General features: G+C 36.5%; 1 protein-coding gene and 1 long non-coding RNA gene across 2 annotated transcripts; both read right to left on the reverse strand.

Moving 5' to 3' along the window:
* On the reverse strand, positions 1-1286 carry LOC131301268 (uncharacterized). The gene is made up of 2 exons (XR_009191221.1): positions 897-1286; positions 1-213 (listed from the first exon to the last, which is right to left on the reverse strand). It is a non-coding gene; the product is annotated as an uncharacterized LOC131301268 (long non-coding RNA).
* Positions 1287-2747: 1461 nt separating this feature from the next.
* On the reverse strand, positions 2748-9834 carry LOC131301264 (MLO-like protein 6). Its single transcript, XM_058327450.1, has 15 exons — positions 9507-9834; positions 9097-9154; positions 8803-8954; positions 8028-8144; positions 7869-7929; positions 7453-7541; positions 6839-6913; positions 6610-6704; positions 5353-5402; positions 5213-5253; positions 4939-5112; positions 4675-4710; positions 4471-4538; positions 4153-4213; positions 2748-3265 (listed from the first exon to the last, which is right to left on the reverse strand). Exons 1-15 carry the CDS (start codon positions 9627-9629, stop codon positions 2831-2833), a joined length of 1635 nt encoding a protein of 544 aa, XP_058183433.1. The 5' UTR covers positions 9630-9834; the 3' UTR covers positions 2748-2830.
* Positions 9835-12889: the final 3055 nt, after the last annotated feature.

Raw genomic sequence — 12889 nt, forward strand, 5'->3', positions numbered from 1 at the left:
TTGCTATTGTCAATTGTAGACTATCACAATAGGAAACCAAAACCTGAGTCGAGCATTACAAGTAACCATTATAAACATGAAACAAGCAAAACTGACTTTACTTCTAATTCTATCCATCCACATGTACACACATACAGTCATAATTGCTGTAAATTCAAAAATAGAACAGAGAATAGATGGCTTACCATTAAAGACATCAACTCCTTCTGAAGCCTGAGAAACATAATGACAGAAATAAGAAATTGCAATGATGACAACTAAATCAATAAAACGCAAGGCAACTACAATAGAGAAAAGCTTAGCCCTCCATATAGTTTCTGAGGATACTTTTCGTCCCTTTTGGAGAATAAAAAGAAAACAGATTTTGGAAATCCTACATCTAATAGTATTCAACTTTTTATCAAACAGTGCCTACTAGATTGAAATGAGTAGAAAGATGATTGATTGGTGATCCCTTCTTCTCTCCCAAGTTCCCAACATATGAAAAGATTCAAAAATTTTAATTCTTTCTATCCTTCTTCGCTATTCCCTCAATTTCTCGACAACCATTAAGAATTGGATGAGAATATTGGGTACTTTCCAAAGGAGGAAGAAACTGAAAAGAGCAGTGATACTTTTCAAAGCAAATTGAAAAGAGCAAAAATCATAGCCCTCCATTTAGTGGCTAACAAATCTGTAGGAAAATGAGAGGAAAACACAATTTTTCCAAAAACCCAAAACTTAACAATCTTCTCCCTACCAAACAGTGCCTTACGAGACTCGACGGATGTAAAAGATGACAGCTTTATCAACATAGGAATCAATATCAAGGTTCGAAATTTCAGATCTTTTCTAATTTTAACTGAACAGAACAAAAGGAAAAGAAAAGAAAAGACCTTTAGAAAGAAAGAAAAGACCTTTGAGAGACGGAAGAAGTGTCGACGGGGTTAGAGTGTGACGGACTTCCATGGCCGTTAAATTAGATCAATTGATCGAACAATCGACCGATCGACGAGTCAATGAACCAAAAAAGAGAGAGAATTGATGAGTCGATGAGTAATATATATATACAAGAAAGAGAGAGAATTGACGGGTCGATGTATAATATATATTGGGTTAGGTTTGATGTCGATGAAAATGACGTTTCTGGGGGAAGAAGTTTGGTTTCTGTTGATTGATTATAGAATTGGTGATGCTTCTCTCTCTCTCTCTCCTCTCCTCTCTCCCTCTCTGGAGAAACCCTCGACACATCCACGATGAGTTTTCTTGATGGCGATAAAAAATTTTAAAAAAAAATGTCACATTCTTTTTTTAATTTTTACACTCTTTTTTTTTTACTGCTTTCTCAACACTAAAAAATTATGAATATAAATAAATAAATAAAAAGTGTGTGAAAAGCATTGAAAATAAAACCAAGAACTTAAAAATTGGATTCAGTTGGGTTTTTTTTTTTAAATTCGTTTCTACAAGTGATAATAACGTAATTGATTCATTATCTATACATGTGGCAGTATATAATCTACAAGATAGGATGACAATATATATTTAAACTTGTATTTAACTAAATACTAGTAAAGATATATAATTACACAAAATATGAATATATAGGGAGAGCGGTAAACTCAAATATTACAAGGATGAAATTGTGAGTTAGAGTTCATGCACTCGCAGGTAATCTAACTTATTAACATTTAGTTGGGTGACTCTTTCAAGTTTATTAAGTTTGGAATTAAAAACCCCTCTCCCTTGTTTTAAAACTAATATTAAAAATAAGGGGGAGACTTTAGAGTGGACATTCAAGGCACAGAGCTAAGATTTAAGCTCCATTTCGCTAAAAGAAATAACTAGTCTTTTCAATACACAAATGTTGTGCATATTTTTTTTAGGACTTCTCAAAAAATTGCTTATATTTTTAAATTTATGATATTTTAATATATTCGATATAAATTTTAGTTGATAGATCTTGATTAATTTTTTTAAACAAAGATTTCGAAATCACCAAAAATATTATAGATTATGAGATATAGACAATTTGTTGAGAAGTCTCAGAAAGAAAATAGACACAACAATTTGCATGGGACGGAGGTAGTACTAATATAATTTTTTTTGAATTAAAGGTGATCTATTACCACAGTGGCAGCTCCACAGCCACTGCAAAGTAGACACATGACAACCCAATTTTTTTTTTTTGCTATAATACATGTAGAAATTTTAGAGTAGTCCTTGATTTGAGCACCAAGTCCATTCATCAATGAACACCCAGCTCACAAAATGATGAACATCCACCCAAAATATAAGCCGATAAATAAATTATTTGAACAATCCAATTTGGCCCATTTTACAACCCAATAGCCCATAAGGAAGGAATAAGAAAAAGAAAAAAAGATGAAGAAAAACAGTCGGTCTAGAATTTCTGAAACAAAAGGAGTACTCCTCCCTCCCCCCTTTGGGTCTTGCCACTCTGGAAAAGAAAAAACGATGAATAATCCGTCCACATCTGAAAGACTCGGAAATCGACCCAAGCCACTCGAATTCAATTCGTATTTCGCTCGTTTTCACAATACGCGGTTATCGTAAAAATCAAATCGGAATTTTCATTCTTAATATATATTTGTACGGAAATTCGAAAGAATGATAAACAAGAAGGTGATCAGGTTGCTACGCGAGGAGAGTCCAGTTAAATTAAATTCATCAAATTCAAAAAGGTTAAATTATTACACGAAAAAAGGAAAAGTATGTGGATCCTATTTCATTGGACCTGTCCCCTTACTTTACTCTACGTGTATACAAGATTTCTGAATAAAAAAATTACTACTAGTACAATATTTTCTTTTACATGAAAAGAGAAATTCTATTTACGATCGCGATTTTGCCCGAACGAGAAATTACCCAAACTAATGCGAACTTCCCGTGGACCGCCACCCACGGGGGCGTGCAACACCGAATTTGGCCTCTGCGTCGATCCAATTTCTCCAATCTGATCTCTCACTTGATCATTCCATCTACTCATTCTAGACTCCTCCCCATCATCATGATTGCGGATTGCGATTTCAGGGTCCCACTCTTCGATCATGTCAGCATCGGATTTTCTCAGCGATCTTTGACGGCTGTTATCAACGGCGGAGCTGTCTTTGTAGCCGTTTAAGAGATGAACAGGGGACATGCCGTGGAGTGGGGTTCCGGGCCGGCTCGAGAACGGCGTCCATGTGGCGGTCTTCGGTTGGCGGCTGTTCTTTGAAGATGGCACTTGTTCTTTGAAGATGGCGGGTTTCATGGTAGACCCCATCTGTGAAAAATTCCAAATGAACAACAACAACAACAAAAAAAAAAGAGGGAGACAAAAATTCACAACCTTTCAACAAATTTTTTTAGGCTATCTTAATTTGATATTTGGATTGGACGAACGTAAAGATATATGATTTCATGAAAAAGTATCTTATCGAACTTGTCGAGAAGAGAGACTAATAACATCGATCGGTCAAGATATTGGCTATCGTAAAACCATTTTATGCTACATTAGAATATGTAATTACGACCGGAGAAACATGTAGGAAATACACATTTACGTGGATATATTGTTCAATCTACGCTTCGATCAATAAAAAGGGTTCAACATGCGTGATCGTGATCTCAGCTCAAGTACCTTGGTTTCGTTGGACAACATAAGCTTTTTGAGACAATTTTGACACGTTGAGACCTAAGTCACATAGTAATTCGCGCCCGCGAGCGGAAGCGTGAATACGAGCCTGAAAAGCGCCTTTATGACACATCTCTCAAAATACTAGTAAAATCTGTGAGAGTAAGAATTGAGAGCGAGAGCGTGAGCCATTTTAAAGGCGAGAGCGTGAGCCATTTTAAAGGATTATGCGACTAAGATTGAGACCATATATCGTAAGGCCCGCTTAGGCCTAATTGGCCAAGTTACCTAGTCTAACGTTGCCCATTTGGAAAACACATGTCCACGAGTTGATCAAAATTGACGATTGTAGCCATCAATCCAGTCAAAATTCTATGAAAAATTCAGTCTTTTTTACCACGCTTTAGTCAGGTTTCGTTTTTTTTTAAAAAAAAAAAAAAGTAGATTTCCCTTTTTGTTTGCATTTCTAATTTTGCATTGTCCAGATTTAGTGTATCTGAAATTAATAAAATTGACAAAGGTTACTGCTAACTTGCCTGTGTCATTAAGGCATAGAGAGGAAGAGTCACATAGCTGCATAAAACCTGTATGATGAGCCTGCAGTGGTACGTAAACGAGATGCTAGTCAAAAAATGAAGGCTATTATAGTAATTCTCATCAACGAATCAGGCTCCGTTCCGCTAAGTTTCTTACTATTTTTTAAGTACTTATGCTCCGCTTTATGAGATACGATGCGCATGCCATTCTCTCACAATACATCATCTTTAATTTTACAAAAAATTATACTTATTTCCCTTAGCGAAACAGGGCCTCACTGTTTTTATGTACGCAGTAAATAAACTTGGGGAACTCACCCCATTGAGAGCCTGATGATTATATCTTCAAGTCGATTGTGAAAGCAAGACCGGAAACCAAATGTATACTGAGGAATAAAAAAAAATATTTGTTAGCGAATCAAACAAGAAAAAATGAATAAAAGAGAGAATAACCTGACAAAATAATTTATCGAAAAGAAAAAAAAAACCGGGCAAAATAATTGAATAAGACTGCTTGCTTACCCAACTCCACATAAAGAAGGCAATTTGAAAGGCATTCTACAAAAAAAGGAAAATAGATAGAAAAATCAGACCCATGACGTATATATATTATATAAGCAACAAAGTTGTCTCATGATGGATGAAAGTAACGGCATGAAATTAATAATCAGAATTAGAATGATGTGGCCTTTTGTGATTTTTGGTGATTTATAATTACCAAAATGTCACCGCAGAGCACATCGATCGTTAGGACTTGAAATGCATTTTTCGTAACATTTCTCATACCGTAAAGAGAACAATGTGAATCAGAAAGAGGATTAGACGAGGGCGGTTGAACCAGAACAGATCATCCCCTGGCTGAACCACCGGTGCACCTTTAACCACATCTCCCCTCTCTTGAATCCTCAGACCCATTTTTGTTATGATCACTTGTAATTTCGCCCCCACGACTAGGAGTATCTGCAATGAAATAATCCCCATCAAAATTTGTTTATGCACAAGAAAAAGCAACAAAAGAAAGAAAGATTAAGTGAAAATCATGATCGGTTATTTTACTTACAATTAGAGGGATAAATGGAAGCCAGAAATATGAATACCATCCTGCTCAAAAGAATAACAATTTCATTAAATGAATAATCACATAATAATTATGAAAACAAGATTAATTAAGTTAAAGAGTCACTTAGTAGAGTGGCTTACCATGGGTATTGGTTAGAAGGAACAACACTGCAAAGAGCCATATAATCGGACTGCAAACAGATAATTAAATGTTGTTTATAAGCACAAAACAACAATTACTGAAATCTATTTATGTAGCATTAATCTCAATTAGGGGTGGCAAACGGGTCGGTTTGGGTCAAATTGGGTAAGTTGTTAGTGGGTTGGGTCTTTAATGGGTCATTGACCCGTCATTGACCCATTTAGACCCATTAACTATGAGTCTAATTACCCACACCCAACCCGACCCATTTATTTTAAAGCAAACCCGACCCGCCCATTAACCCAATTATTTATATACTAAAAATTATGATTGAAAAATTAGAAAAGTAAAAAAAAATTATGATCGAAACTCATAAATTTTTTCAAAAAGACGAGAATAAGTAATTTTTTTTGTCTTATTGATTTTTTTTTTGTCTTTATTCAAAAAATTCTAAGTTTCGATCAAATTTTTTTACTTTTCCGATTTCTCTCATCAAAACAAATTAAAAAGTCACAAAAAGATGACAAAAAACAAAAAAAATGAAAAAAAAATTTGAATAAGGACAAAAAAATAAGTCAATTTTTTAATCCAAACCCTTTGCGGGACTATCATGAGAGAAATTTATTCACGGCGGAGCACAATTTCACGGGTCCATTCGCGCAATTAATGGATGAGATGTGTTTTCAATTTTGACTGGTCAAAATAATTATTATCGGTCACAATTAATTTTTAATTCGAACCAGCGGGGGGAGAGAGAGAGAGAGAGAGAGGGGGGGGGCGGGGGGAGAGAGAGAGAGAGAGAGGGAAAAGAGACCGGGAGAGAGAGAGAGAGAGAGAGAGAGAGAGAGAGAGAGAGAGAGGGGAAAACTGAAAAGAGACCAGCGGGGGGAGGGAGGGAGGGAGAGAGAACGGGGGGGGGGGGGGGCAGGGGGGGAGAGAGAGAGGGAAAAGAGATCAATTGATGGGTCTGGGTTTGGAAAAGAGACCAATTAAGAGATGAAATTTGGTGGGTTACTTTCATTGCCCATTGGGTCATTTAAGTTGACCCAATTGATGCTCAATTATGACCCAACTAATACTGGGTTAGCTGGGTTTGAACCCATTCTTACCCAACTAATAAATGAGTTGGGTTGGGTCTATTTTCGAGTTGATGGGTCTGGGTTTGTTAATGGGTCTGGATTCAATTTGCCACCCCTAATCTCAATCAATCAAACTAACTAAACCACGGTTTTGCGATGGTTGATAGGATTAATAACCTTATTCCCACGACAACTTTGAAATCTTCTTCAAGTGATCTGCTGATGTATTTTTGAAAGTCAAAATCCATTTCACTCTGAGGTGCCAAATGTGCCTAGAATTTACGTAATCCACCAGATATTAGAATTAAGAACACTTCATATATAGTGAAACTGAAATAATTAATTCGAAATTGAAGGCTTTAAATGGGATGACTAATTAAATCAATCAAAGTAAACAATTACTTACAGTGACAAAGCCATGTCTCAGGGTTAGGTAATCGATTTTGGTAACTGACGTAAAGAACTGTCTGAAGAAACAAACCTAAGAAAACAAAGATTAATTAAGGAACAAATAAATTAAGCTATGTGATGTGCATAATTACCAGTTAATTAATTATTTTCAAGTTGACTAATATAGGATTAACTAATGTACATTTCTTGTTGCAGAGCTGTGGGAGCGTCAAAGATCAAAGTTGGGCCAAAAGCAGGCCCAAGGATAAGAGAGCTATTTTTCAAACAACATTGGCCCAATTTTGATGGGTTGATTAAAAATATTGCACAAAAGATCCGAGTAAAAAGCTAAATCGCTTTGATAATTTATGCACACTTTGACTAAATTTTTAGGGAATCAATTTTACAGAGCAAAGCCCCAGATATTATTTATCAGTTTTAGCAACACACGAGGATATGAAATTTAAAGCCATGTCTTCTTCCAAGGGAAGAAAATTTTATCAGCAAAAAGATAATAACTCGATAAGGGTACATCGAGAAAGAAAAAAAAAGGAGGAGGAAAGAAACCCGCTTCATGAATTGATGCATGAAAATCAAATTATTAAACAAAAAAATGTTGCGAGATCTTACTATCCAAAGTAGAATTGGTGAGTGACTCCAAAAATCCAAATGCCTACGCCCGAATGATGTCTCCCTTGCAAACCTAAACCTCTCCGGATCTGCAGAACAAATACACAATCTTATTTTTCTTCATAACCCAAGGCCTAAGAACCAGATTACGTAGGCGCAACTCGACTAGTTCCTGGAGGACCAAGTCCACTGTTTCACATAGTATATATAACACTGATAGGTAAATGGATCTATTCACAAAGAGACGTATTCTCATATTTACGGATGATATAATTTGTGGGAATTTTCTTTTTTAAATAAGCAAGAGTGACTGCATTTTGAATATCATGGTTAGGATATATGTAATCTCAAGTAGTCAAGTGTCATTATATATGTTGGTGACATTCTTTATTTGGCTCAATTGGAAGGAGACATACCATTTTGGTACTGGTACTCAAGAGTCTTTGTTTCATCCTCCCATGTCTTCCATTTTCTCATCTACAACTCCAACAAATTAACTATGAGAGAGAGAGAGAGAGAGAGAGAGAGAGAGAGTAGTCTTTGAGTATATAGGTATGTATGATGTATCTAGCTACCTTAAGTGTTCCCAAGCCTAAGGTGATGATGCAGTAGAGCACATGAAAAAGGGCTAGTACAAAGATGAATATATGGAGTTGGTGGATTCCGTATGCAGATACAAATTGCACTTTATCCTGAAAAACACACAGAAAATGTTATTAAATTCACAAGTACTACAAATTAATATCTCAAACATATACTGTAGTAGTGGAGAAAATCTTCTTTACGTCTATTCCGTAAAGAAGAAGTTACAAAGCTCAATCGCGACCATCCAAAGTGTTTTTGGACGATTCGGATTAATTATGACCGGTAATAATTGATTGTGATTAACTTTTTTCCGGAAAAATTTCATTAAAATCTGGACTGTCCAAAGCCAAAATGGACGCGCAAGATTGAATAGCTCCTTGAACAGGATGTTCACGAAGGCTCCGTGAAAAAGACACTCTCGTAGTAGTAAATGATCGAGATTCCGAAACTTTACTATGCCCAAGTTGGCAAGAATTTCATTCGTCCACCTTTCATGGTGGAATTGGATCCTCTCTAATCCTTAATTCGAACTTGACGGAACAATCCATATGACAAATGTTTTTGATTCGCTTAGATAGCGAAACAAATTCGAACCATTAATTCTAGCAAAATGAACTATTCAGATTCGAGGTATTGTCCCGATCGACTAGTTCAAAACATGGATTGCAGAGAATCCAAACCCTGTAATAGGGCCAATATCCAATTTTTCATAGATTCGTTCAAGTAGAGTACTGAAATAGTACTAATAAATCATTTATTTCATACCTTGGCTGAGCATTTATCTCCGTAATATTCTTTGGAATGATATCTGTCACACGGATGCCAAGAGTTTCCGACGCTCTTCGGAATACATATTCCAGCAATACGATCTTGGGTTACTGTTAGGAGCAGTGATATGAACCCTAGCAGCATAAGCTCTTCAGCCCCATACAAAACAGAAAAACGTTAGTACTGTTCATAATTAACTAACTAATTAATTAATTAACCACAATTTTCATAACTTGATCTGCATGTGATGATCAGCTTGATCCAAAGGGTTTAACTTTAATTGATAATTACCTTCCTTGATCTTTTCGAGGGCTTCATATAGAGATCTCTTGTGTCTTTTTCTTAACCACTGTCAAGGGCTCAACAAAATAAGTGCACGCCAATCAGATGAAATTATGGGAGAGAGAGAGAGAGAGATAATTCAGAAAAAATTGATTTTCCAAGGATTGAGACTCACTCCAGAGATCAAATATTTTATACCGAAAAAAGGCATGCACCTCTATTGCCGTGTATTTTCAATCACTGAATTGCACAATAATCACTTTTGGAGGAGAATCTTTTGTGCAATCCTATGCGGTTAATATTACCCGAGAATAGAGGTAGAGGCATTTTGAGTACAGGTGACATGAGGTGTTCGTTTTACAGCACTCGTTAGATATATATTTATTGTAATAACTTAAATAGGAGTACGATGGAAATACCGAGCCAATGAGGTGAATGAGATGCTCAATGACGATTGATACCAAAACCAGCACAAAGCAGACCACTGCCACGGTCCAGGTCGGCGTGTCCTCCAACGAACGTTCTTCGCTTCCTCCAGCCATTGTATGATTACTACTACTGCGCGCTATATACCTCTTCCCTAATGGACTGAAAATCTTGAAATCTTTGGCCGAATTTGTCGGATGAGAAAGGCAAAGGAGGAGAGAGTTGAGATCTGTGATCGGAAATTCAGATGTAGAAGTTGTCGCAAGAGTGCAATATAGCAACCCCGATTCCTTTTACAAATGCTAGGAGAGAGAGAGAGAGATGTACGTTAATTTAGTAGATTACGGTTTGTTTATACATGTGTGGGGATTATATAGGAGCTAGAAGGGGGATTGGAGGGAAGGCCAAAGTGTTTGACTATTCATATCTTTTTTGGTTTGAAAATTTGTCAAAGATTTTTTCAAGCATGGTTTGACGTTTACGCGTGGGTTGCCTAGATCATGATTAATCTTTCATCGAGCTGATCACAAATTGACAAATTAATTGAATGTATGGTTGGCCGACCACTCACAATCTAACACGTTTCAAAAAAAATACAAACATCGTCAGTGAGTCGCCCATCTCTTTGGTTTGAAAATTCTCCAATAGTACTTCAAGCATGGTTTGACGTTTAAGCGCGCGGGTTGAGTAGATCGTGATCTTTCACCAAACTTATCACAAATTTTATTTTATTTTTTGTCAAAATAGCAAGAGATTTCATTAATAGAAATAAGTATACATCAAAGACGGTTATCAATCTCAAACAGAGATAATAACTAAGAGGTTTAGATACACAAATATTAAAATCTAGAACCTCACAGACCAATATGGCGATCCAAGGCTCGACTAATTAAAATCCAAATGAAGTGAGATGTACCGAATAATTTTGCCTATTGGAAGCATTTTGTCTCATCCCACAAAATGGGAAGTCGTACACGTTTTTTTGCTTCTGGGAAGAATATTCAAAGACCAGTTCAATAGGCAAACGGCCCCAAGATTTTGGGCTCCGGATTGGTTACAGAAACTGCACATAACCGCCAACAAAGAGAGAGAAATTCATATATACATGGGACACTTGGCATCATCTTGTGAAGACGAGGTTCAATTTTAGTTGACGTGAGCAACACGTCAGCTATTGTATAATATATGAGATTACCTTTTGAGTCATGTGGTTAGGTCAAAGATAAAAAAGTCAGCTGATGCGGATCGTTACAAGTAGTATCAGAGCTTGCACCAACCGAAAGAGTAGGGCGGATCCCGCGAAGAGACGTGCTTGGGTGGGCTTGACAAATGAGAAAAGTTTAAGGTGCTCAAACCATATATTCTGTGGCTTTCCTTTTTAAGTCACACGTAATCGCTCTCATTTAGAAGTTAGATAAACGACGACATTCAGTCCTTCAAAGTTAGGCGTGACAAGTCTTGGCACGCCCCCATTCAATCAACAAATGCCTACAAGCGTGTCCACCCCTTGCTCAGCGTCCAGTGCCAAAAACAAGAGTTTTCATTGGCACGCCCGGTAAGACCCCAATCGTCAAAAGTGTTTTACCATGGGGAGGAAATGATAGCAACAACAGGATCCACCCGCCACGGATCCCAACGCCAGCACCGAGTCAGCATCACACGAGGAGCCCGTTCATGAGGAGGCAATCCTCAAGTCAGTGCACAAACCCTGCATGACGCTATCTACAGCGTTAAAAATTATATGTTTTTCGTCGGACGTGAAATCTCTCGTGAGATAACACCCTCTTTAGATTGAATAAGCAAAGTGGCTTATTTTTTTGTCATTATTCAAATTTTTTTCGTATTTATTAATTTTTCGTCAATTTTTTGGGGATTATTGTATCGTCACGACGAGAGAAATCTAAAAAATAAAAAATTATGATCGAAATCAAATTTTTTTTGAATAAAGACGAAAATAAGCTAATAAGCCAATTTTTTCGTCTTCATTTAAAAAAATTTTGATTTCGATCATAAGTTTTTACTTTTTAAATTCCTCTCGTCATGATAATGCAATAATCTTCAAAAAATTAATGAAAAACTAACAAATACGAAAAAAATTTAAATAAAGATAAAAAAATAAGCCACTTCACTTATTTAACCGAACGGCAAATATCATTTGCTACTGGTTTGGAAATTTGTACCCACAATTGTTCAAACCCTTGACGATTTATGCATGGAAATTGGAACAAGGGAATTAAATAGGAATAGATCGATCATAGACCTGTTACTGCATATGCATTCACCGTATTACTACGTACGGCTACTATTCTCTCTTACTAGAAATCCCGGCCGTAAACGCATTGGAAAAGTCACAAGAAGAGCTAAACACTTTTGGACGGTCGCGATCGGTTGGTGGTGTAAAGAGAACTTGTTCACGGTGAAACTGTGAATAAGTTTCTCTCATCTCGGAATACACATATTATGGATGGATAATATCTTCATTTAGTCTGGTGGGATTACTATCTTACGAAAATTATATATGTATATATATTTTTGTTGTTCATTCAACCAATTATACGCTGCCTTATGTTAATTTGTGAGATAATATGGTGGGCCCACAATGTTAGAGTTTGTCCTACATTGGTTAAATATCTCTTCCCAAATTAATATATGAGTTTGGGCGGCCTCTCCACTTCTTGTCAATTGGTTTGGAGTTGAATGTTTTAACAACCCTCTGGCCTCCCCCACGAGTGATCAACCGTGGGATAATACGCTGCCTAAGAGCACTGTCACGTGGTGCTTTTGCTAGAATTAAGGATATGATTTAGTCAATATTTGATTTGGTCAATATCCTTAATTGTGTAATCTTATTTTATGCCATAAGTGTAGAATATTTCCATGTAATCTTGTATTCTTTCCTTGTTAATGTTTGTACTATATATATATTGTACAACTACGATGAATGAAATTATCAGAAAATTACTCCACAATTATGTTTATTTTCATGGTATCAAAGCCACCTTCAATCTCCTTTTCTTAAACTCTAGGAATTGAAGTAGGTCCTGTATTCACAATTGTTGGTGTTTCTGTTCATATCATTCCGCTGCAAAATTTTCTTCTAGTGCCGTCATGGCTGAAGTAAGTGGTGCTAAATCACCAAAGAAGAACGAATCTTCGACTATTGTGTCTGGTCTCCATATGCAGGAAACATCCTCTCTCATCACTCCGGAACGGCTGGACGGTACCAATTATGTGGAGTGGTCTTTGAATGCCCGAAATAAAATCCGTGGAAGAAAACGTTGGGGTTATATTTCGGGTACCAAGGCTGCTCCATCAAATAAAAAGTCTGAAGAGTATGAAGAATGGGAGGATGAAAACTGTTTGGTCAAATCTTGGC

The sequence above is a fragment of the Rhododendron vialii genome, chromosome 9a, assembly GCF_030253575.1.
Source record: "Rhododendron vialii isolate Sample 1 chromosome 9a, ASM3025357v1".
NCBI classification, from domain to species: domain Eukaryota; kingdom Viridiplantae; phylum Streptophyta; class Magnoliopsida; order Ericales; family Ericaceae; genus Rhododendron; species Rhododendron vialii.

What these genes read in the sequence shown, in the direction of transcription:
- LOC131301264 (XM_058327450.1), bottom strand. Translation starts at nt 9,629, where the DNA reads ATGGCTGGAGGAAGCGAAGAACGTTCGTTGGAGGACACGCCGACCTGG. An exon ending in CCTTCTAACCAATACCCATG is followed by an intron (nt 5,254 to 5,352) that starts GTAAGCCACTCT and finishes TCTTTTGAGCAG; the next exon opens with GATGGTATTCATATTTCTGG. An exon ending in TTCACATTGTTCTCTTTACG is followed by an intron (nt 4,711 to 4,938) that starts GTATGAGAAATG and finishes CTTTTTTTGTAG; the next exon opens with AATGCCTTTCAAATTGCCTT.